Raw genomic sequence first — 26,607 nt, forward strand, 5'->3', positions numbered from 1 at the left:
GCTCACTATGCCACCAAATTCCGTGTATTTAGTTTTTCAGAAACACAGCAAAAGCCAGACACACTGCACCAAAACAAATGCAAAGTATGAGTCCATACAAAAAGGTGGGCTTTTGGCTGACATTTTTTTTAAAAAAAAGTAAAGGTCTACATGGGAGGTTTCCTGTGTGGTTGTGCTTCAGCCCACAATCTGAACTATGAAAGCAATCTTACTGGGAAAAGTCACAAATATGACATTGGATGGGGCATGCACCAAAGTCTATATAAGTATTCACTACAGTGCATTTTGGGATCTCCTCTGACAGAGTTGCAGGAAAAAAACAACGAATCAAGACAGACAGAACCAGCTTTCATTTATGCTGATGTATATCTTCTTTCCATCAAGGTTAGAGTGCTGGGGTTTTTTTAATCTTTGAGCACTAGGCCTCTCACATAGAACATGGCAGGTAGTAGTAGCATGTATTCAACCATCCATGAGCAGAAGACACATTCAGGCAGCCCCTTCCTGCTCCAGAAAGATCATTCCTAGGGTCCGCAGGATCCATGCAGAGGAACAGCCATCTGCATTGGTGGGCTGGAATGAGGAGGGACAAGGGGATGAAATCAACCCCTTTCTTCAGTATAGCTGTGTTTGCAAAAGAGGAAGTAGAAGCTCATTTGTTTATTTTTTTTATCTACGTTATTTATAGTCCACATCATTGGAAAGGCACAATGGCTTTACCCAACTATTAGCCAATAAAAGGTGTGTGGATTTCCCATGCATTTCTCTCCCCCTCTTGTAGCCTAACCTCAGCATGATTATTTCTAGCAGCACCTAACCTGCAAGGTACTGTGTGAGTCAAGGGGTTGCAGTCAGGAAGAGGAAGGAGGAAAGTCACCCGACTTCCCTCTTTCATTAGTACACCTGTGCTAAGGACCATGAACACAACTCCATGTTCTTCCACTAGCCAATGATGTGAACTAGAAGCAGGCAGACACGCAATGTCAGGCTATGAGGTAAACGAAACTATATATTATGGCAGGAATGGGAGGAAATTGTAAACGCAGGGATTTCTGAGTGAAAGATAATAAATATCTTTTCCCCACTGCACTGTTTTTTCTTCTCTGTTTTGTATGTAGCAATGAACAAAAAAAGAGAAAAAGACAATTGGTATAGGTTAAAAAAAACCTTGAAGATTGGGACACTTGTTGGTGTTGGTAGGAATTTTTCCACTACTGTGCAAAATGCACACAATGCATACAAAAGAGTTCTGAAAGCAGAGCTGCTGAGAAAAATCTGTGTCCAATAAAACAGCTATAACTCTTCCAGTTTGTATAGGCTTATTGCTTATCAAAACCGGCACTCAATTGTAGAACTCTGAAAGTCGTATTTTGAGCATGTGTTTAGGAGTGGCTGGTTCATCTAAGTCACAGGTTGCCCTTTTGAAGGCAAAAGGAACATGAAGGGATCCCCGTTGTTTTGCATCCTTAGGCAACTGTAGCCAAACAGAACTCGTAAAACATCAAAGTTCATTTATTTGTCAGATGTGTTCCACTGGAATTTTAGATGTTCTCTTCTACCAGGCTTTTTGAGAACGAAGCCTGTGGAAGGTAGAAGTATTTTTAAGCAGTGTCAGGAGGAAGAGGTACCACCTCCCTGGACTCACCCAACCCGCTCACCTGGGAATCACTGGCCAGGACAGCAAAGGGCAGATGATGTGCTGGAAGGAGACACCTGAGGCCCAGCCACGGCAGTGCAGGAGAGGCGCCAGAGGCCCCGGAGTACGGGCCAGTCACCCCCAGGTGAAGGCCAGCCAGCCCCGCCCTACAGGGTGCTCATGGAGGCACGGGGAGGGGCCAGGGGCCAGGCCAAGATCATGGAGAAGCCTGGAGAGAAGGACAGCCATGTCCCTCACCAGGGAGGAGGCTGGATGGCCACAGTCAGGGCAAAGCCTGGGGGAAGGAGTGGGAGTCTCCCTCCCAGAGGGGCTATATAAGGGCACTTTCTAGGGTGGCCAATGAGGAGTAGTTGGGAGTGAAGACGAGCATGAAGGAGTGAGAGAGAGAGAGAGAGGGTGACAAGACTGATAGAAGGGCAGATTGGAGCTGTACCACCCCAACAAGGTGAGAAAGCGTGAGAGCCAACCTGGAGAACCAGCCCCCACCCCCAGGCTCCGACAACCACGGAGGGGAGCCTGACAAGCAGCCTCAAAACAGTGTTGACTTCTGCATTACTGTTTTTTCCTGCTGCTTCCTGTTTTGTGTTAAATGGATTAATAGTTTTATCAGGATTTTGTTACTACTATACTGAAATTTGTTGTGAGCAGCTCTTAGCGGCAGAAAAGAGACATTTTTATAAAATAAAGTATTAATTCAAGAAAGGACATCAGGACAATCAAGGCCCACTTTCTTAGAGGAAACTCTCCTTCACCTTACTGAAATTTCTAGAGTTAACATAATTTTAAACTGCTTTCTATTTATTTACCAAGCTGCAAAACATTTTGGATAAGCTGAAGCATTGGAGTAGTTCCCAAGTTTCCAGAACCTTAGAAATACAACTTCCAAAGGTGCTACTACTTTTCAGACTTCTCAGGAATTTGATACACAGCAAAATTAACAAGTGCTTTGCCCTGCAAGCAAATAAGTGCATGATCCAGAAATAGTCCTGTGTACTTTTTTTTTTTTTGGTCTTTTTAAAAGGGAAGATGCTGGGAATCTGCCAAGAAACTGGCTCTCTTTGAATGCTATTTCAGCACTTAAAACACAATCAAAGAATGTGCAGAATGACTGCATTTTAATCTCCAAAGGGGTTTCATTCACATTCCATTACAACAGCAGAACTGTTTGTCCAAGTCTGGCAACTGCATATGCAAACGCAGAGGAAACGTGTTCTTCCAGTGTCAAAGGAATGGCTGGCCTACATTTGATGCATGGCAGATATGGTTGAATTAACTGACCCTGTCAGAATCAAGGAAAATATGCATCTAGAGGTTGAGACAGGTAGATAAAACAAGAATGCCAAATAATGGACAGATGTCAGTAGCGAGAACATTTTTTCCTATTCTTCTAATACCTTGTATTATGTTACTGTGTCGTCTGTCTTTAACTGTTGTTGCCTTTTCTCCCCAGATTTCTTTAAAAAAGAACTCCAGCATTAGTATTTATCCTATCACCCCACTAAGCAAAGTTTGAAGCCTTTCTACAACCAGAGAGACTTCCTTAAACTTGTGGCTCTTCCTCCAAAAGAAAAGCTGCTTAAGTTGGAGGACATTTTTTTAAGCTAGAGACAGCACATATGCCACTGTGCTTTCAGTCCAAGTTTGTGTGCTTTGTGAGTCACACAAAGTTTTACAACTGTGTGCCTAAATTATCAGTATAAGAAAACATCAAAAGATCCTAAGAAGAGCCTTGATGGATCAAACCACTGGTCCATCTAGTCCAGCGTCCACAGCAGCCAACCAGTTACTATGGAGGGCCAACAGTAGGGCATAAGAGCTAAGGCCTTCTGGTGCTGGTATTCATCCTCCATGAATTTGTCTAATCCCTTTTAAAGCCATCTATGCTTGTGACCATCACTACATCCTCTGGTAGCGAATTCCACATTTTAATCACTCATTGGATAAAGTACTTCTTCTGTCTGTCCTGAATCTATTGTCCCTCAACTTTATTGGGTGACCCAAAGTTCAAGTATTTTGAATGAGGGAGAAGTTTTCTCTATTTACTCTCTCTGCCCCCTGCATAAACTTCATGTTTTCCCCTGCCCCCCAGTGGTCTTTTTTTAAAAATCAAAAAGTCACTGTCTCCAAGCTTTTACACAGTCTTCATGGAATAACATGTTGCATTGCAATTGATAAATGATTACCTGCGTTGTCTGCACCTGCTCATTTTACTTAAGAGTACATTTTTTTCAAGTACATGTTCTCTAAAGGATATCTTTAAGGACTACAGAGCAAGAGCTGTTGCCATGATCTTCAACGCGATACAGAGATAATTAATGGACATGCAGAAAGATGTTTGCAGAAGCTTAGTTATCACTTGCATGCTAAACTCTTGTGCCTGGGATGTAGCTCTTTTGACTGAAGATATGACTGAATGCTCCTCCATATAGAAACAGGGACAAGGGTTCTATGCTACCAAGAGGGTTTGGGTTTTTTTTACAGGAAACATAATTATATTATGTGAATTCTGCTTTATGAGATATGACTACGAGCAAGATAAATATAGTAGTCTGTTCAGATCTTCAACGAAGGCCCTGCTCTTGATACCCTTCACTTTTAGAGATTAAAGGAGAAGTTACCAGAGACACAACCTTCTCTGTGGGGGCACTTTATCTTCTGAAGTTCTCTCCCACAGTCGCCTGCCTCATACCCAATCTTTTCTGATCATTTTTGCTATTTGTTTGCTGTTGAAACTGCCTTATACTAAATTAGACTATTAATCTAAGATCATCAGTATTGTTTAATCTGACTGGAAGCTGCTCTTCAGGGGGGCAGATGTATTTCACGTCATTTGACCCCTTATACTGGAGATGTCATGCCCTTCCCCTACAGTTGTAGATTCTTTCTTTTGTTGACGAGAGGTCCTTATTAAGCATGGTATTTTTGCATTAATTATTGGGTATTACATTTTCTGGTGTTTTAAATGGTGCTTTCTATTGCTGATAATTTTAGTAATGATTGTGTAAGCCATGTTTGGGAGATTTGAGCATGTGAGCTATTCATTTTTAAAATAAATAAACAGTACAGATCACATTAAAATCAGCTGAGAAGGTCATCAGCTGAGACGGTCATCAGCTGAGAAGGTCATCTGAAAAGAGTATCCATCTTAGTGTAATCCATGTATGTAGTTTATCCATGCTGTAGGGAAGGCTGAAGGGTTTTTTTTTTTAAAAAAAACCTGTTTTAGAGAAGCTGTAACTTTTCTACAGAAGATTGTGTGGAGGTTCATAGGATGGTCCCTCAAAACATTACATGCATCACAAATTCCAGTATGACTTCTGCAGGCATACTCATGAATTGTTATTATGTCACCAAAAAGCAATGGCCCAAAGTACAACTCAGGAACAGCACTTCCTTTAGGATATCATCTGTTAGCGCAGGACGGTTGGCGAAAAACGGCAAGACTCCAAGGAACATGTCATTGAACAACACTGCTGGGGCAATTTGCCCATGGGATCACTTCTAGTAGTCCCACACATGACTGCAAAACCTTACGTCAGACTCAACTGTTATCCGAAACTAAAGAAACTGGGATCAGGAGAGAATTAAGCGAGGCTGTTATAAAATGATCAAATACGTTTGCGGCCAAAACCAAATTTTCTGCCGACAGCAATGTATACATTCAGAACTGTCAAACAAACTACACAAGCGCCATCTGATACGCATAACAAGAGGCTTGTCTGGTATTTAAGTCTGGAATAGCAAGAAAATATGCAGGTCAAGTTTTGGAGTGGGGGGGAGACTGTTTAAGGGAAGGCCAGATGTGAAATAACAGGATTGCAACAACGGTCTTGGCTGGACTGATTGAAGTGTAGCGGCTGAAGTGCTGGGTGGTCAAGACTAGAATAGCCTCAGAGTTGCTATAGTTAGCAATTCAGAAAGAATTTTCTTCTTTTTTTCCCCCCTTCCTCAGAGGGATTAGGGAGCTGTGCCTGAAATAGCAAGATTGCCACAGGATAAGATTAAGGCATGCTGATAGCTCCATATCTGCTGCCAGGACTAAACTGTGGAAGAAGGAAGCTTCACATCGAGATGTAAAAATGCATTGTGGCAGCAGCTTTATGGATATATTTAGGGCAGATATCAGACAGAACAGAAAACTGAATGATCAGTATGAAATATTTACCACCACCACCCTTAAGAAATATGATTAAAAAACAGAAGAACAAGGAATTCTGCAGCTGGCTTTTCCTTATCTGTAATGTGGATAGCAAAAATATGCGCCCAAAGTTCAAAGGACACTCCACTATGCATGTCCCTTCCCAGTCTGCCAAACATGGAAAGTCTTACCCACTCTTTCCTCCAAAGTTATCAAAGTTTGCTCTGTGACTCTACCATGCCAGAAATACCAGCCTTTCTTTCAAGTTTGCCCTTCAGTCAGTCAGGAGGACACAGCCTTGCTTCTGCTCCACAACACTGAAACTGCCTTGTTGCTCAGGGAAACAAGAGGGAGGCAAGACAGCTGGATAAGCTGCCCCTAGAACAGACTTCCTGGAGGATAATTTCAATTCTGAATGGCCAAGATAGAAAAGCCCTCTCAGATTACCTCCAGTGACTCCACAGATTCCTGCCGGATATTTCAGCATACTGCTGGCATGAACACTCCACATAAATCTCTTTTTGTCGAATGCATCTTGACTGCATTCTCTATCCCTTCCACGGTGAATGTCTTTTTGAGGCAAATCTCTGTGCTCTTCAAAATAACTTCCTACACTTGGGCACAGCTATGATAGTTTTCCCTGCCTTTGAAAAGAGTTTCGTCTTTCCCGAGACAGGAGGTGGCCTGTTAAATCTATGCATCTGGATTTGATACTGAGGCAGACACAGCTCTTGGGAAGTCCAAAAAGTAATGAAAAAAGAATCTTTTTTTAAGTAAAAAAGAAGAGAAATAGGAAGAAGAAAGAAGCCAGGAATATACACTGCCGAAAGCATTTACAAACTTGTAATCCATACACTCATTGTGCATGTAAGTTCTCTTCACTCTTCCTGCAGATCTGGAATGACACTTGTTAATTATTCCCTCCTTCCCACCCCCAGATTTCCTGCCATTGTATGCATCAAGAGACCAAAGAAAGAATTAATGATTAATTTTAATAAACTAATTGTAATGGAGGTTAAAGACCTTTCCAATTAAGTCCCATCAAAGCATGTTTGATTCAGCTTCACAATACCGTCCACAGAAAAAAACCCACAGCCCTTTCCGTTAATTGGTATAAAAGAGCCTTTTCAACCCAAACGGCCACTTACTTGCCAAGAAAGCACTTGGGAACAGTGCTTAATTTCCTCCTCCTGTCTTTGATAAGGTTCACTTTCTTGTTCATCATCATGTGATACAGCTTCTCCCCTTTCTCAGCGATCATGACATAGGCATCCCTCTCCATGCCCAACTTCAGACCTGGAACACAGAAGCAAGGTTTCCCCTTAAACTCTCCCTGTTATCAATCAACAAATCTGCTACAAAGCCAAAACTCAGGGCACACAGACAGACAGATAACAGAAAGATGATTTTTAGTTCTCACGATAGAAATTAATTTCATGAACACAGAAGAGGAAACAAACCATCCAGTTTTGATGAAGAGTCCTCATCTTTCAATGGCACAGTAAGAGATTAAATATAAACTCTGAGGGATTTCTCCTTCCTCTTCTGTTCTCCAAGGTCATCATCACTGGTTTCGGTCTATTGTCATACATGGCCCATCCTTCGACAATAAACAAGCCTTGACCCAAAATATACCACATCTTCCAAAGTGCTTACATTTAATCTCTCCCTTTTTTGGCAGCGCAAGGGCAGACATTACCTACCGCCGCATATTAGGTTTTTTTAAAAAAAAAATTTATTGGATGGTTAACATAACATACATAATGTTATTACATCTTACTTATTAATTATCCCCTATATCTATAGTATATGCTCCCCACCCCCTCCCCTCCTCCTTTCCTCTCTTGACTTCCAACTGCACTTCAACCCCCCATTTCTTGTTACAAATACTGTCTTTTAGTTGTCATTTTAAACTTAATGGTAAAGATTTACATTATATCTTATCTTACTTAATAACACTCAAAAGACCATAATTGTCCTCTAACATCCCATCTTTTTTCTAAGTATTTTTTCAATTTCCCCCAGTCCTCAAAACATTCCTTTGGATCTTGCTCTCTCAGTTTCCTTGTTAATTTGTCCATTTCCGCCATATATACCTACCACCAGACATTAGTGTGGTTGTTAGGGGTGTGCGCTTCAGGCATCCGATTTGGGTAAAATACCTGAATTGGGCCCGATTCAGAAAGCTTCGGTATTTCTGAATCGGGGCCAGCATGCTGGCCATGATTTGGAAATCCTGAATCAAAGCTTCCCGAAGCATTCGTAATGCTTTGGGGGCCCGGGGGTTAAGTTTAAAGGGCCCTTTTGCAAGTGGCAGGGCCCTTTAAACTTTTCCATTCCCCACCCTTCCCTCCCCACCAGCCCCCAGCGGTGGTGGTGGCTCTCTCTGCCAGCCAGCTGGTCACGACAGACACGGCTGTTTGGCGACAGCAGGGAAGGCTTTCTCTGCTGGCCAGCTGGCCAGCGCAGCGTTGGCTCCAGCCTTCTGCCTGGCCAGGTAAGTGGGGGTGGGCCTCCCCCCTCCCCATGACTTCAGTATGCTCTGAATCTTTACAGAGCATACCAAAGCAACTTAGAAACCCAAATCCGAAGCAGCATGCCACTTCGGATTTCAGGTTTTTCCGAAGCTTTTTCCCACACCGGGTAAACCCAAAGTAGGAAACCCAAATATTTTTTGGGTGCACACCCCTGGTGGCTGTGTACTTTTAGGGCCAAAGGTTATGTTTGCTTGGTGACTCTCACACTCCAATGGTAACATGCAGTCTGGTTTTCCTCACAATGTTTTTTAAACCTGTACCACATATCCCTCAAAGTATCTGATGCTGGTATAGAAACTTTCCACACAATAGACAATCCACATAGCAAGCATGACAGAGTCTAAAAGATGTGTAGAATGAGGCTCCTTTCACATTTCCATTTCAACCTGGTTGTTATCCATTGCTGCCTTGACTTCATGTAAAACCATTGGGGGTGGCAGGTTCAAACAGAATTTACATCTGTTTATGCTACCCCCCCTCAAAGATCACTAGGGTTTTTGCATTTTTTTTAAAAAAGTTGGAACAAAAATACTGCTATAACATTGTAATGATAGGTGTAGTGCATTCTCTGAATTCGCAGCTTTCATTTTTTAAAAAATAAGTCTCTAGCTCCTTCTGTTGCACAGATATAAGGAAAAAAGGCTTATCTCCACAACAGAAGGGACTAGAGACTTTTTAAAAAAATTAAAGCTGGGAATTCAGAGAACCTGCTACAACTATCATTTCAACACTATAAGGCTATAGTGCTAATTTATATATGTTCAAAAAAAAAGAATGCACTGGAATTGGGCAGGAAAATTTAAAAGGTGGCACTGTTGGAAATGTTACAGACATTTCAAACAATACTGATTATTTTAGCTTCGTGTTAAATTATTCTAATGCCACTCCTCCCCTTTAGTATTTGTTACTATTAAAGTCTCTTTTTGAAGAGATCCCATACATGTCATAGGCAGGATTTTAGATATCTACTGAGGTCTTGTTTAAAGTACCGAAAAAGTTATGTGGGCAACCACTATTTGTGATGGTTGTTGTGGGTTTTCCGGGCTGTATTGCCGTGGTCTTGGCATTGTAGTTCCTGACGTTTCGCCAGCAGCTGTGGCTGGCATCTTCAGAGGTGTAGCACCTTCAGGTGCTACACCTGAAGTGTAGGTGTAGCATCTTCAGAGGTGTAGCACAGGATACCAAAATACTGGACAACACTTCCAACTACTTTGTCAGACTGCACAGGGAAGCCATTGAAATTCACAAGCATAAGCAAAACTTCAACAGGAAAGAAGAAACCTTAAGAATGAACCGAGCATGGTTGCCAGTTCTGAAAAACACCAGGCTAACAAAACATTCTATCCCTGACAATAGCCCTGCAGAGAAGATTAGCACATCAAGTACCAATCCATATGCAAAAGAACCTCCTCAGGATACAGTGAAGCCTCCCGCCATTAGCATTCCACACCCTGGGAAACTCTTACAGGATGACTCAGCTCAACCCCACCCCTCCTGAGTAGATACAAATGACCTACATCTTTTCCACACTGTGACACTGAGAGATCTCTGTCTTTTGGTGCTACACCTCTGAAGATGCCAGCCACAGCTGCTGGCGAAACGTCAGGAACTACAATGCCAAGACCACGGCAATACAGCCCGGAAAACCCACAACAACCATCGTTCTCCGGCCGTGAAAGCCTTCGACAATACACTATTTGTGACACTGTCTTAACATATGGCTGACATGGCTTAGCTATGGAGGCCAGGCTTGAGCATGTTGGTGGAAATCAGAAGGCTGCAGAAGTCAAATGGAATGGTGCTGCACAGGAACCATCTACCAGGATCAAGATACCCCATCTTTAGGCAAGGCATAGAAAAGAGAGCCATGCAGGTAACTTCTAAAAGGGCATACTGGCTAGAGTATCAGACTCAGGAGCTAGAAGACCCAGGTTCAAATCTCCAGTCTACCACAGAAGCTTGCTGGATGACCTTGGGGCAGTCACTGTCCCTCAGTCTAACCTACCTTTCAAGGTTGTTGTGAGGAAAAATGAAGGAGAGGAGACTGTTGTAAGCTGTTTTGCAACCCCTTTGGGGAGAATGGTGCAGTATAAGTACCTAAATCAATACATTTATTTTGCCTAATATTTGGGGGGAAATTCATTACAGAACCTTCATAACAGTAGTGCTCAGCATATGGCATAAGCTCCAACATTAGGTACTCTTAACTGTTGAAACAAAAAAGAATATGTAATGTTTTGTTTTGCAGAATCTACATTTGTTTTCATTATATGATGTCTGGTGAAAGGATTTTGGCAGGGCAAGCATCCTGGCAGATTGCCATCTTCCCCCATACCACGATGTTAGTCAACTGTGCTTGCTGACAAGTTCTGCCAAAGGTAATTTGCAAAGTCAGGTTGTGAGAGAAAGCAGCCTGTGTAATGCTATGCCTTTCCGCGCCTGCAATATTATCAAATTCCCCCAAGCTCTGAAGTAAGCAAAAGATTGCAATGCATCTTTTACTCAGGTTTTTCTATGATGGAGGCTAAAGAGAAAGGACTGCTGAGATGTTTCATCCCAGCACGGACAGTGGCATCGAGCTGCTGTAGCATAGTAGTTAAATGGTTGGTTGTGAATCAGCGCTCTGCTGCTGGTGTGAATCCCACTACTGCCGTGAGCTCAGTAGGTGGCCTTGGGTAAGCCACTCCTCTCAGTCCCAGATCCCCAGCTGTATTGTGGGGATAACAATACACTGACTTTGTTCACTGCTCTGCACTGTCCAGAAGAGCAGGATATAAGTGCAGTCATCCTTATTATTATTATAATCTCAAAAAATTCTCAAACCTTGATGCAGTTGCTCTTTGATCATAGGTTTATATTGGATCAAAAACCATCGGTCTATCAAGGTCAATATTGCCTACGATAACTGGAAGTGGCTCTCCACAGTCTTGGCTTGAGGTTTTTCACAGCAATTTCTAAACAATACCTATCATAGCTTCTCCCCAGTGTCACCTGTTCAACTTCATGTCTGAGTGGGGATTTGAACCTGGGTGTTAAGTCCAATACCTTAACCGCTACACCACAATGGCTTCTTTGATGATAAGATAGTTTAACTCTATTGCTTTGTTCTGCAGTTTCTTGCTGATCAACAGCTTATTTCCCTTATCATTACTATCCCTTGTTTGGACTGTACGAGTAGGCAGTGGATCACGTTGTGCAACCAAATATTGAAAAAATAATTCCAGTGCAAGCAAGTGCAAGCAGGAGGGGAAAATCCCTCTTCATAAAAAAAAAATGTAAATGAAGTCATTGATAACAGAAAGAGCTAAGCTTTAACTATCTAACTCAATCCATCACTGTTTGAAAGGTACTCTTTCCCCATTTGATCAGATGTATTATTCTTTGTTTTGCAGTTTCACCTTCTTACTGAGCATATGCACTCCTGGTTGTCTCTCAGTTATTTTACAGAGTTTCAAGAGAAAGAATATTTTTAAAGAATATTTTTAAAAACAGATTTTAAGATCAGGAAGGGTTTCTGAAACAGAGTTGGAAAGTGGCCTTATAGACCATCTAGTGAAATCCCCTGGTCAGTGAAGGAAATCCAGACCTAAAGCATTGTATCAGATGGAGGTCCCATCTCTATATTTAGACCTCCAATGAAGGAGAACTCCTCCCTCAGGAAACTGGTTCCACTGTCAGCTATTACCATTAACCAAGTTTCTTTGAATGTTCAACTCAACTCTGCTCTCCTTCAAATTAAACCTACTACATTGTAGACCTTCAGAACAGCAGAGAACAAGTCCTTGCCCTCTTCTGTTTGACAACCTGTCAAGCCCATAGGGCCAGGGGCCACATCTCAACTGGGACATTTCATCATATCCATCATCTATGCTCTTCTACAGGCTAATCTAAGCTATTTCCTTCAAGCTTTCCTCATAAGATGTTTCCCAGACCCCCTTATAATTCCTCTATTTCTCCATTTTGTCTGCATCCTTCTTAAAACACAGCACCTAGAACGGACCACAGTGCCTCCAGCTGAGATCTGACTAGCACATAATAGAGGCTCCCCCTTCATGTGACTTGGATGCTAAGCTTCTACCAATGCAGCCCAAAAAAAATGCATTAGGCTTTTTTGCAGCTGCATCACACTGCAGACTTACATTAAACTAAATCACCTGGCCTGACATTGTCTAAAGAGAGATAAATCAATTCCTGCTTTCAGTTACTAACAAAACCCCTCTTTTCTGGTATTCAAACAGAGTGTCTTCTCTTTTAATTTAGAAGCTCAGGGCAGCATAAATCACCCTCCCCTTTCCCTTTTATTGTCACACCAACCATGTGAGGTAAGTTAGGCTTGGAGAAAATGGCTGGCCCAGCAAGCTTCATGGCAGAATGGGTATTTAAACCAAGGTTTTCCAGATCATATTCATCATCTGATACATTAACCATTATACCACAGTGGCTCAAACATATTTATTCAGGAAACTGACTGTTTAGAGTCCCAAAAGCAAATTTTACACAGCCTAGAAGGAGGTAGTATAGCAGAATAGGCCGGGCAGGGGGGAAGGGGGGGAGAGAAGAGAGAGAGAAGGGGATATCCTGCCGTACCATTGAGCATGTATTCTACAGTAAGGACCTAAGTATGTGAAGATCCTACTTACGCTGTCCTACTTTTTCATCCTTCTACTGCTAGGATTAAATACTGGGTTTTCTTCCTACTTCTAATGTACACACACATAAAAATGTAAAGATGGAGAATTCTTAATTTGCTTGTCTTCAGGGGCATTCCTTCCCTTAAATATATCAACCCATAAGTTAATCTAGGCTAGGTTTGAGTCATACACTGAAACTGCTTCCATTGTTATCACTGGCAAGCATCCAACAACTCACACACAACAAAGCATATTTAAAAATTGTTCTTGCATTCTTTCTTAAGTTGCTACAGTATGAATTGTACAGTTCCATAATACCTGAAGCACTCAATCTTCCCTCAACTGAGACCTTTCCAGGGCTTTTCCCCCTGTCCCTTGGGGCTACCACTTCTGCCACAGCTCAAGTATATTTCTTCTCAGCCATGGCAGCTGTTCTTTGGAAAAGTCTCCCAGAGGGGGACAGTAGAGTCCCCACATTAGTACAGTTCCAGAGGCACGGTAAAGCTTTAGTCATGAGCTTAAATGACTTTAAAACAAGATCAAACAGATTCACAGAGGGTACATACATCAATAGCTAATAGTATGGTGACTATAGAGGAACCTCCATATTCCAAAGGAATAGTGTTGAATACCAGTGCTAGCAAGCAACATCAGAGGAAGGCCTTGGCCTCTAGGGTCCAGTTTGTTTGTTTGTTTGTTGCATTTCTAGACTGCCCTCCCCATCAGATGGGCTCAGGACGGTATAACAGCATACAGTTTGTAACATACAGTTTAAAAACAATAAAAACATCATAAATAAACATTAAAACACTATTCCATATACAATAAAAATGTCTCAATTGGTGGATATAAATATTAAAATACAGCATTTTAGGCGCAGGGCTTGGCTCTTACATCATGCCCTGTGTCACACTTATGAGCTCCTGCATGGGTGGTGGACAGTCTTCAGTGGTATGGCCGGTGAGAGGACAGCCTAGCCCCCACCAAATGCCTGGCGAAACATCTCCGTCTTGCAGGCCCAGAGGAAAGATAACAAATCCCGCCGGGCCCTAGCTTCCTCAGACAGAGAGTTCCACCAGGTCAGAGCCAGGACCAAAAAGGCCCTGGCTCTGGAAGAGGCCAGACGGACCTCCCTGGGCCAGGGACCATCAGCAACTGCTTATTAGCTGATCGAAGTGACCTCCGGGGAAGATATGGGGAGAGGCAGTCCCGAAGGTATGCTGGGCCCAGTCCACATAGGGCCTTATAGGTTTACAGGCAACTGGCTGGCCATTGTGTGAAACAGGATGCTGGACTAGATGGACCAGGAGTCTCATCCAGCAGGGCTGCTCTTATGTTCTTGTAACGATATCTCAACTCTCTTCTCCAGACAGTGGTTCACATAAAGGTTTGGAAATGACCTTTTCCCCTTGCCAACAAACATTTAAACCACCCCTTGATTATAATTTAATAAGGTTGTCCAAGTGAAAAGGGCCCAGAGCTACCCTCTTGTTTCCCTGCTCAGCTTCAGAGAAACAGGTGTCTGTCCACAATGTCAGAATCAACTGCAAGGCTACATTCTGCCAACACGATGATTTTGATCACGCAACCATTTAGATACAAAGGCAGATGTTTCCCTGACAACTGAAAGGAAAGTCGCACTATTTTTGATCTACCTCTGGATGTTCCAACAGATGTTTTATTTGTTATCTGTATTCCAGAAGATGCAGATTCACTCCTCAGCAAAAAGGGAGGCCAGAGTAAATGTCTGGTGAAAAGTCAAAGAGTGGGTCTTTTCCTCAACAATCCGATTTATAAGCCTTGCAAATCAGGTGAAAACTGTGCCCTAAAAGTATTTGAGAGCACAACAGAAACAGTCAGCGTGATTCCTGTAGCCACAATGCTTCCTGAGTGCTTCTTGAGTCCATGTGTTAAAGTGAAAAGAGCAACTTTTCAACCATTATGCATTAAAAAGACATCACGAGACCCAGAGAAACTTTAACAAACTCTCTCTCTCTCTCTCGCCCTTTCTCAGATCAATAAATCCATCCTTCTGAAAACACACAGCCACGTATTCTCATTCACTTGGTACATTAAAAATTACAGTCATGAACTTACTCTCCCTTTGCTCCCTTTCCTTGATTATAGCATCCAGCCACTTCTGTTTGTCCTCTGCAGTCTTGGCCATACAGACAAACCACTTGTTTTTGGCAGTGTTGTGTATCTTCCAGCCATTTGTCACTGTGTAATTGTTGCTGTGGTAATCTGCTGCAAAAATACAAAGGGAACCACAAGGGAACGGTGAGTGCAAGTTCTGAGACTTTGTGAAAAATAAATCCTTCTGGAAGGAGCCAGTGGAAAAATGTACAGCTGCTTGTCCTACTTGCTGCAAAGCCTGCCAGGCAAGCATCTCCAGTAGCTTCAGTGTTATAAAACTGAATAAAGGCCACAGCTGAAATGTGGACACATCATAATGCAATGCCCTGTGAGCATTCAAGATAGGGGACTATATGAGGGCCAATAAGAATCTACTGGAAGGACGCCAAATGAAACAGAAAAGTCTTCATTCATTGGTGGAAGACAATGATAGAGGGAGGCAGACAAATCTCCCTAGGGAGAGAATTCCCAAGTTTTGTTGCCACAACTGAGAAGGCCCTTTCTCGGGTGGCCACCCATCTAGCCTTAGATGGTGGGTGCACCCAAAGCAAGGTCTCCAAAGATGAATGGAGGGGAAGCTACATTTATATGGGAAAAGGTGGTCCTTAAGATATGCTGAGCCCAAGCCTTAAAGGACTTTAAAGGTCAAAACCTACACTTGGAATTGGGCCTGGAAGCAAACTGGGAGCCAGTGTAAATGGAAGAAAGCTGGAGTAATATGGTCCCTGCAAAGATCTCCAATAGCATTTACCCCATATCCAGGGCTTTTTTTCCTGAGAAAAGAGGTGGTGGAACTCAGAGGGTTGCCCTCGGAGAAAATGGTCACATGGCCGGTGGCCCCGCCCCCTGATCTTCAGACAGAGGGGAGTTGAGATTGCCCTCCGCAATCTCAACTCCCCTCTGTCTGGAGATCAGGGGGCGGGGCCACTGGCCATGTGACCATTTTCAAGAGGTTCCGGAACTCCGTTCCCCCGCATTCCCCCAGAAAAAAAGCCCTGCCCATATCTATCTGTTACATTTTTATCTCACCCTTCCTCCTGGAAGCTGAGGGTGGTGTACATAAATCCACCCTCATCCATGTTATCTTTCCAAAAAGCCTGTGAATCAGGTTAGACTGAGAGAGAGTGACTGGATTGAGGTCTCCTACAATAAAATCTCATGCAGGTCTACTCAGAAGTATATCCCACTGAGTTCAATGGGACTTAATTTCTAGCAAGTGTACTTAGTATCACAGCCCTAGTGATCTTCAGTTGAGTTGGGATTTGAAACCAGGTTTCTCAAGTCTTAGTCCAACACACCAACCACCCCACTGGCTTGTATGTTATAATATATAATAATAATAATAATATTTGATTTATATACTGCCCTTCAGGATGACTTAACACCCACTCAGAGCAGTTAAATGTTATTATTATCCCCATAACAAACCACCTGTGAGGTGGGTGGGGCTGAGAGAGCTCCTAGAAGCTGTGACTGACCCAAGGTCACCCAGCTGGCTTCAAGTGGAGGAGCAGGGAATCAAACCCGGTTCTCCAAATTAAAGTCCCCAGCTCTTAACCACTACACCAAACTGGCTCTCTGACAGTGTTCAGCACATCTACCTTTGAAAGTAAGGATAACCAATTTAGCCCTTATGAAGAAACAGGTATGAAATCTTTGCTTAGAGAAATGAATTCTGGTTTCATTTAAGGAGGTGCAAATTTGGGATAGTCTCACTGCCAGGGACACATGCACAGCTATGAGCTTGCTTTTTTTTTAAGGGACCAGTCTAAGGTAGAGATCAGCAACTAGTATCCTCTGTGCTTAATCTGGCATTCAAATAGCACCATCCCTTCCATCCACCACCCCAGAGAAACAGAAGAGGAAGGACTTTGAGAAGCAGTGGCTGTGGCATGAGACTTGGCAGCTGCTCACTTGGGAAAATGGCAGTGAAGTTGCTGACTTGCCGGGCTCCATCCCCTCTTCAAAGTATCCCGCCAGTGAAACTCATTTCTGACCAGGGACATCTGGGATGATGCCATCTTGGGTTCCCCATCCTCTAGGAGGCATGCACTACCATAGATGACTTTTTAGTGATAATGTAAGAGAGACATGAAGCACCATTCCTTCCCTCTTACCCATGAGTGAAATCAGTGACACGTATTTATTTTTATTTACATTATTTATAGTCTGCCTTTCTCGCTGAGACTCAAGAGAAATGTTGAATCCGCATAGCAAGGACAAAGGGAGACAACTTTCAGACAACTTACAGTAGCTTGTAAGCCTCTCTGCTCAGCAAAGTTTAGAGCCTTCCCCCAGGCTAAGGAGGCAACTTCCAGGGTAAGTGGTGCTTCCACTTCTGGAAGTGCCATCGAAAGAAGGTTCCTTAGACTAGAAGGCTTTGAACTTTGCTGAGAAGAGTGGCAGGATGCAGGACACTTTTAAAAGGCAGGTTATTGGCAAGATCTTAATAAAAAGTTTCAAAGCAGTGTGGCCTTTTCAAAGGGCCACACAAATATCAATATAAACATTTGGACTAATGATTCCTGACTGCAGAGACCAGGATCCAGTATCATCTTAGCCCATAAAGAATATGGTCATGTACTCCCTTTTAGAAGAGTTTGTTTAAAATATCCCTTACCTGTCCCGTCTTCCACATTCTCAACTTCCATGACTTCTGTGTTTATTCTACCCCTGAAGATATAGAGGGATCCATTGATGGACTTGGTGCGTTTAGATGTCTTTTTTCCAGCAACTCTGCAGTGATGAAAAGTGTGGTTATCAATGATATTTTTATTATTTAAATACAAACATGCATTTTTATCAGGACCTTTTCCTACAACCCTCTTTTGTGCCACACTATTGCATGGAAGTGTTATGTCACTAAATTTATCCCTGCTTGTAACAGACCTGAGCAATATGTGAATACAAACCACCAGCCATGTTGCCCATAAGATGCTTGGATGCCTGTCTTTGCAAACTTTGCAAAGCTTATTGAACCCCTTTACATTCATGGCTGGTAGACTAGGTTTGATTTGGCGGGTGATACATTGTGCAGACACTTTGGGACCCTTGTATCTTTGGACTTTTGGCTCTCTGCTTGTGACGCAAGGATGCAAGTGCTGAACAAAACATACTGTCTACATGCTCTTTACATTTTTTATTTTAACGCTTATCCAAAAATAAACCATCTTTCAATAAGCTGCAACACCTGCTTCCTGAGAAACTTTAACTGTCAATGCCAAGTATTGAATCTGGAACAATCTTGAGTGCAAAGCAAAATCTTTGCCAGTAAGCCAGTAGTCAGCATCAAAAGATGGTCCTTGTTTGAAATGTATTGTAACACATGCAAGCATGGGGCAGCTCATTTTCTCCTCTTTACCTCATCTCCGCAGCACCCATATCCTTTTCCTTGCTTCCTTGTCTCCTTCCCACCCACAATAAACCTACCTTTTATCTGCAACCAATTGTCAGCTATATTTCTTATTTATATACCTCATTTATCTCCCACCATTCTCCACAATGGGGTCCCAAAGCAGCTCACATCTTTCTCCTTTTCACCATTTTACTGTGAAGTAGGTTAGGCTGAGATTGTATAACTCCCAGTCACCCAGTGAGCTTCCATGTCAGAGTGGGGATTCAAACCAGGGTCTCCCAGAGCCTAGTCTGAAACTCTAACCACTACACCACACTGACTTTTATGATATGGCTACTGATGAACAGTAGCCAGCAGCCAGTCCTGGGTGACTCATACAAGTTGCGTGGTATCAAGTTACCCAGTAGTTATTGCCAGGTCTGGCACGGATGAGTCCTTCCTCAAAGGTCAAACAGCCCTGGAATGGTCCCTGCTCCCTCTCCCTTTTACTGACAGAAACCAAGGCTTGAAGACTTATAATGTTATTGTGTGTGCCTAGCAATGGCTACTGAGGGCATCTGTTTCTTAAAGCTACAGGCACTCCTATCTCCTTCTATCTGTTTTTTAAGCTACAGGTACTCCATTTTTTTAAAAGATTTCAGATTTTTCTGCAAATCTGTGGCTTCCTCAGGTTTGTAGAAAGATCTGTCTTGTCTGAAAATGGCTCCAGTCTCTGGATTTAAATATCCACTGATGGGGGGCATGCTGAGAAATAAATATATTGATTTATGAAACTCTTTTCTGCATGTTAAAGCCAAGAACAAAATAAAAGCAACTTTTCTTGGGACAGAACAGCAAAAAGGGAAGACTAGAACAGCAGAGGCAAAATCAGAACTTAGTAACAGTCACTCAAAAGACCTTTGGAAATAATATTTTTTTTTTTAAAAAAAAAATCAACTTCCAGAGGAAGGTTGAGGCTCCTAAACTTGCCAGGTTGATTTTTCTAGCTTGAGAGTTCCAGAGGGTAGGAGTTGCTACAAAAAAAAAAAATTTGCATTGTGCCCTGATTTATTTTACCTTCAGGAATAAGAAAATAGAGACAGTCCAACTCTTTGGACTTCAAAGAGGAAGAAACTGACGAGAAGGTTAAGGCACTCCCTAAAATGAGGGTTTAGGCATGCGGCAGTGTCAGACGGCTTATCTGAAAGCACGTCTCCTTCTAGCCTAGCTCTCTTTCTGCCACGTAAGTCTTCCATGTGACATGTCTTCATATGCATTATGAGGTGGTACATTCATATAACAGGAATGCACCCTTGAGCATTGGCTGTAAGATTCATGACACAAGGAGCAAATCACAGCTGCTTCTTTTATGGTCAATATATTTCTTGTGATAAGTCAAGTTATCGTACAACAATACAGTTATGTGAAATACCATCACAGACATAGCTTCCTTATCACAGAAATACAGGATCCAGTGGAAGAAAATATAGTTTCTAAAGGAAATAAGCATATTGTGGGATAAGCCCCCAACCCCAGTCTTGGCTCCCTGAGGGAAAAAAGGTAGTTCTCGTTGTCCTTAGGCATGACTTGAACTACCCTACTGCAATCCACCATTCTTCTGGATTAAAAATAGTAAGAAATAAATATCACATATTTTAAAAAGACATGCATACATTTTAGTGTTTTAGTTTTAAGCCTTCTCTGTTCTGAGCAATCCTGTATAAAGATTAACTTGGTTTGCTAACAAGTGAGAACTTACTACTGTGTTTTTTTTAAAGCAGTTCGAAGCTAGAACTAATTAATTAATAATGTCACCAACGCAACCTTAGAATAAAGGCAAGTAGCTGGTACCATACATCTTCTTTTAAATCTGGCTGACGTGAGGGACAATCAGTCTGCTCTATTAAAGCCTTTGGCATTCCAATGGAAGCTATATTTAGCTCTTTGTGGGTATGCGACTGTTTAATTACAAATGCATCAATTCCCTCATTACGCATGCAGCCCCTGTTGGGCCACATGTCAATAGAGACTTTGCCATGTTGACAGCTCTAAGCAAGCATGCAAGTGTTTTGCTTCCTAGGGTCTAGTGACCTGAGGGTGTCTCCCAGATCCTTTGAGATGGAAATCAGTCATGACAGAACGATTCTCCCAAAGATATTGCCTGACTCATTTACAACATAAAACTTTCAGACTCTTATAATTTTAATGCCCTGTATTGAACAAGGATGGAGGTTAAGGGACTACTTCCTGGACTTTAGAGTAAGGATGTGTAAACCATAGCTGAAGCACAGGGACATGGGGCGGGGGGGGGGGGAGAAACTGTCTTTAATTACACTGTTTTATAATTAGAATCATGAGCATCCCAATCTAGTTGGGAGTCAAGAGCACAGATGAATGCAGAGCAATGATTAATTCAATCAGAGGTAAGGACATCCTATTCCTTTGCCTAATGAACTCTCAACAGCTTCCCATTCTAGCCTCCCCCTGAACTTTTTTGCAGTGCGGTGACTCTAAGGTCGATCTTAGAATGCTCCGAAAAATTAATATGCACTCTCTCTCATTTCCAGATGTTGAAAATTATGTCCATTTAGTCCCAAAACAGACAATATGGGATAAAGTGAGCATACTCAAATATTTAGAGTATTTATACACTCTGCCTTTCTTCAAACAGTCATGATCCAAGGTGGGCAACCACAGTAAACACCAAACAAAAAAACTGATTAAAATAAGTAAGGTAATTCAAACAGCTAAGCCAGAAGACACGTCTGTACGCAGCACACATATGCACTGTCATGTTCTATTACATATGCCAGGTCTCCTGGTATAGCAGGAAATCTCCCCACCCGCACTGCCATTGCCTGTTGCCTCTCAGCTGGCAACCCTAGCTGTCTGCCCTGTCCCATTTGCATCTAGCATTAGTTCACTCACAACGGGCAGCCCAGATAAGTGTATCAATGCTACGCCCTTTATATCTTCTGCCTCAAAAATCAACATTTGGGGGGCTGTTTCCCCAGATATCCATTGAACTGACAAACCTACCCTAAGGCATGATATTTCACACACCATGTTCAGTCAAAAATACTTAAAGGACCACTTATTTTCATATGAGCCTTCATGTAGTATGAAAGCTTATATAGTGTGGGAGCCAGTATGGTATAGTGGTTAGTGTGTCAGATTAGGATCTGGGAGACTCAAATCTGAATCTCCACTCTTCCTTGGAAGCTTGCTAGTAACTGTGGGCCAGTCACACACAGTCAGACTAATCTACCTTGCAGGATTATTGTCAGGATATAATGGAGGCGAGAAGAATGATGTAAACTTTTCTGACTCCACTATAAATGAGGCAAAGAGATAAATAATGTACACTAAACTCTTCCTCAGAGTCCCATTTCCATTTGGCCTCAATCTCAAAAGTTCATGTTGGATAGGACCTTTTCAACAGTGGAACAAAAATTATGAGGCAGGGAATCCTGCCTCACTCCATCTCTGATGGCATTAAGATTCCAGGCCAAATCCATACTCTTCCAGAAGCTTTGGAGACACCAGGCTAGACATTCTGACTGGTTGCTGTTTTTGCCTTATATTGCTCTGCATCTTATATGCTAATAGCCAAGTGGCCCTGATCTGTGGATGCTTAAATCTGGAGACTGGACCCATGAATGGACAAGATAGATCTTCCTATACATCTGAAAAATGCTGTAGCTTTAAAAATCAGATGCCCTCAGTGGCTGTTGCTAGGCAACCATAACAGTATTCTGGGCTTGGTTTCTGTCGGTAAAAGGCAGGGGGAGGAGGCCTCCCTCAGAGGCTGTTTTGGCCTCCCTCAGAGGCTGTTTTGGCCTTTGAGGGAGGCCTCAATGGGGCCAGGCCCAGAAGCAACCACCAGACAACTTGATAGCACATGGCTTCCGTGACTCACCCAGGCCCAGCTGCTTGCTACTGTTAAACAGCAGCCACCTGTAAAGCTAGTGTAGTTTAGTGGTTAAGAGTTTCAGAGTAGGATGTGGAAGACCTGGGTTGGAATCACCACTCTGCCATGGAAGCTCATTGGGTGACTTTGATCCAGTCAAACACTCTCAGCCTAACCTACCTTTCAGGTTTGTTGTCAGGATAATATGGAGGTAAGGAGAATAATGTAAGAGGCTTTGGGTCCCCAATGTGGAGAAAAGCAAGGTATAAATGAAGTAAATTAATAAATACAGATGAAGATGGGGGCAGATGAAAGGTACATTGTTTTGTGGTTTTGAAAGAAAGAAGGATGTAGGGAAAGGTGAGCACATAGAGACTGTCAGAGGGAAGGAAAGAGGAATTACCACCCCCATAAGTCCATGCAGCTTCTCCACCACGCAACTGGGCCATATGGGAGAGGTTGCGGGGGGGGGGGGTGATAGGGGGCAGACAAAAGTGGGTAGGAAGGAGAGAAGGAAGCAGGAACAAGGGGATAAGCTATGGGGGACAGAGAAGGAAAAGAGGACATGGTGGGTGAAGGGAAAATGAAATGCCTCCTCCAAATCATTGTGGGTCCTCCACTTGTTTAATCTAACTGCTGAATTCTCTGCTTGGGATGATTTTGCTTTTTATGCAGACTTGCCATTTTTAATAGTCACTAGATGTCTGAATTTGGTTTGTTAGCCACCTTGTGGGTTGGATCATAGGAAAGGGGGGACAGAAATATTTTAATGAGTAAAAATAAACCTCCCTTCCACATGTTTACTTACATAATGAATCTTACAATGTCATAAGCAGACTTCAACAGTAACAATGCCTGCAGATGAATGTTGCCAACCAAAGTGCTGCAAATGCCACAAAACTCATAACAAAATGATACTCTGCCCTGTATGCCAGGTATATGATCAGGGGGAAATGAGGGCATGTTGCAGCAACCCAAACTACTACTCTTTCTGGAGATTTATTTCTGGTTCCTTTGAACAAAATTGTGCACTTGCATTCATATGTAGTGAAGAAGAATAGACCAATCTAAGGAAACCCTTTTGTACAATTATAGAAAACTATAATTATTATCTTCCCAGTGAGTTTTACTTGGTTTTCATGTTTAAAAACAACTTCTCCTACAATATAAGCAAGAAACCTGTGTGAGGCTTACATCTGATAACAATGAAGGACTAGTATGCAGGGTGGGGGCACCCTGTCAGGACCCCAAATAAAAGTGGTGGCTGAGTAGAGACAATTTCCTGCTGGAAGAAGATGTCATGCTATTCTTCTTTAACACAGAAAAGGGAGACCTTAAAAAGAAGGGTTACCCGATGGGGAGCTGTGATAGCATAAAACACATTAGAATCCTACTAACGTATTTCTGAAATAAGAAGGCTTCCTAAACTGTCTCCAGTCAATTTTCTACCAAAACATTTTTATAAAAGTACATACAAGGAGGAATGGTTGCTCTTTACAGCTATACCCCGTTATCCAGGAGCAGACTGGGAAGTAAAAATGGCCCTGGAACAACTCCAGCTGAGCAGCTCCTACAAGCCGTTACTTCAGGAGCTGCTGAACTCAGGGGCACTGACAATGGACAGTGGTTCATCAAACCACAAAAGGGCAGCAGTGCAGGACGAAACAATTGGTTAACTGACACCTATTACCAATGAAGTGTCTGAACCAAGTGGGGCTGGCAGAGCTACTGGAGCTTGGCCCACCAGAAAATTTCCCTGTTAAGTAGCCAATCCACCCCTGCTGTTCACATGAGGCCTTAGATAGTTTTTTTCAGGGGAACCTGAGCTGATGCAAAAAAAAATGTTCTCCAGCCTGTTCAAAGTGGACTTATGGTGCATTGTGTAATGGGACTGAGCTCAAGCAGTAGTCCTAGATGCCGCTGCTCCTTTACAAAGCCAAACACAACTTCAAGAAGTCCATGGATTAGATCAGGTTCCTGTGGCAAATCAGGCAAAAGGGAAACCTGGCAAAAGCATTCTATATTCAGTTCAGCAGAGCCAGAGCAAAACCTCCTGATTGCAAAAATCAGCAAGCAATCCTAACTAGGAAGTCTTTACAAAATATCAGGGAATATCACCTGACCTGCTTCCCTGCTGATATGGTTGGTTTCTTTGTACATCTTTCCATTGGCCTTAGTTTGGTGGTGGGGCACAATTCTGGCTTGACATCCTTTTTGTACCTCACTCATGATTATCTACCGCATGCTAGAATCCTGATACTGTGTGTTCACGCCTAGTAATCATCATGACCACAAAGTGCCACTGTGGGTGCTGGAACAACAGAGTTACTCCTGGTAGCTTATGTGTACTCATCACACTTTATGTTTTTGAAGAAGACATCAATATACTCTCTCCTACCAGCACTGTGTACATGTTTTAAAGGATATAATGGTATAATTGGCCATGTTTTCAAAGCCACAAAATGTGTTCCAGAAGAGAGAGTGTGACTCTTAAGCCAGAGGAATTAAGCCATCAATAGACCTGCTATTATTCAAATCCATCTAAACTAATGGTCCCCAAATTTTTGGTATGGTGACCCACAAATCCAAATTTACTTGGTACAATGACCTATTTTAAAAGCAGAGCCCATGCAAATCAATAAAACCACAAATCCTGGGTCCCATTTTCATAGGCTTCATGCCCCAGTTTTGAGACAGAACTCACAGATTTAAGAAACACTGATCTAAGACAGGGGAGCCTGATTTTTAATGACTCTCAAGTCCCTGCCTGGAGTGTCCATTTCAGCATGGTAGCTAATTTCCCAGGGGTGTGCTAAACATGACGATTCTACAGCTGTGAATATTGGAACCAAAAAGATAGAGGCAATCACGCAGGTCTTACCAACCCAAACTGCCCATTTTAGTCAGGTGATGACAGAACAAAAAAGGCCTGTGTGACTGGCCCACAACCATGGGGTTCTGGTATTCACACACATAACACAGCCCCATGGGATCACACAATAGTTTCCGCACTACTGCGGCAAATTGTGAAAGAGGCCTTAGAGTGGGATCATGTACGGACAACAGACACAGACTCAATGTTGTAAGAAGTTTTAAAAACTGCCTGAGTGAAACTGTCAATTTTCTCTGGCTGCAAGGAAAAGCTGCATCCTATTAACATAATGTAAAGCAGCCTTCCAGTGCTGCATTCCATTATAGTGTCACTTGTTGAGACCTGCAGCTGGCCAGCTTCTACTAGTGGGTAGTTATTCAGTTCCACCCTGGACCAGACTTTAAATAGCAGACAGACAGAAGAACTCTCCAAAAGTATAGTGGCTTGGCTGTGTCTAAATATATCTTTATAAATATGAGGTAACACACTTCAGATTTCTTAAAATCCTCTGGTTTTTAATGAAAATCAGATCCTAGTGATTTGAACAGTTCTTGCTATAGTTATTAAGGAAATATAAACACAGATCCTTTAGGGAACGTAAAGCGTCAGAGCTGCTTTATCCAAATCCAAGCCAAACTACAGAAAACTTGCTCACTAATGCCTGCTTGGTACAAACAAGAAGCCTCTCTCAAAAGACAGTAGAACATTTTGTTTCCTACAACTTGGTGTTCCCAGAAAACTGCAGAAGGGAGGGGTTGCATTAATCCCAACTACAAACGGAAGCAGAAAGAATCAAAGAGGGAGAGGGGGAGGGAAAAAAGGGAAGAGAAGAATGAAGGAGGCTTGAAAAAGGTTCAATAATTATTTGTAAGAAAGAAGGTATGCAAACAGATGAAAAATCAAGATCTAAGAGGCAAGGAGGGAGAGAGGGAAAAAACTGGAATTTTAAAAAGGCCAACTAGGAAATGAAAAAGGAAAGAAATATGAAAGCCAACCAGATAATTGTCAGTAACATTCTCTCAATTGCTTCTAAGGCTTTGCTAATGAAGTCACTGCTAAAATCTCAGTATCTCCTCATCCACCCAAAAAGAAAGTACATATTTACAGGAGGGAGCTAGATAGAAATATGGGCTGCAGATGGCTGAAGGACCCTCTTTTCTTGCCTCTTCAGTACTGCCTATGGTTGCATCTTTTTTTTTCACAGTCACTTGCTTTGCCTGAAGTATTCTCAGGAATCCCTGTGTGTTCTCTCACACCAAGCTTGAAAAAGCCTCCAAATTACTCTTGGCGATATGCCCAGTCTCAAACCACCTGTTCTGTGAAGGTTTGCGCAGCTGGGAGACTGACATTCAGCACAGTGTTGGGATGCATCACTTCTGTTCTGCAACGCAT

The 26,607-nt window shown here is 42.5% G+C and overlaps 1 protein-coding gene across 2 annotated transcripts in view; it reads right to left on the reverse strand.

The window, feature by feature from the left end:
- Positions 1-26,607, reverse strand: part of PREX1 (phosphatidylinositol-3,4,5-trisphosphate dependent Rac exchange factor 1) — a 301,144-nt gene that overhangs the window by 94,428 nt on the left and 180,109 nt on the right. For both annotated transcript variants that reach the window (XM_054981047.1, XM_054981046.1), the window contains exons 8-10: positions 17,720-17,835; positions 15,061-15,210; positions 6,944-7,091 (exon numbers count right to left, since the gene is read on the reverse strand). In XM_054981047.1, coding sequence (XP_054837022.1) covers positions 6,944-7,091; positions 15,061-15,210; positions 17,720-17,835 — 414 coding nt within the window. The remainder of the gene's footprint in view (positions 1-6,943; positions 7,092-15,060; positions 15,211-17,719; positions 17,836-26,607) is intronic.

Source organism: Eublepharis macularius, chromosome 5 (assembly GCF_028583425.1).
Source record: "Eublepharis macularius isolate TG4126 chromosome 5, MPM_Emac_v1.0, whole genome shotgun sequence".
In the NCBI taxonomy this organism is placed as follows: domain Eukaryota; kingdom Metazoa; phylum Chordata; class Lepidosauria; order Squamata; family Eublepharidae; genus Eublepharis; species Eublepharis macularius.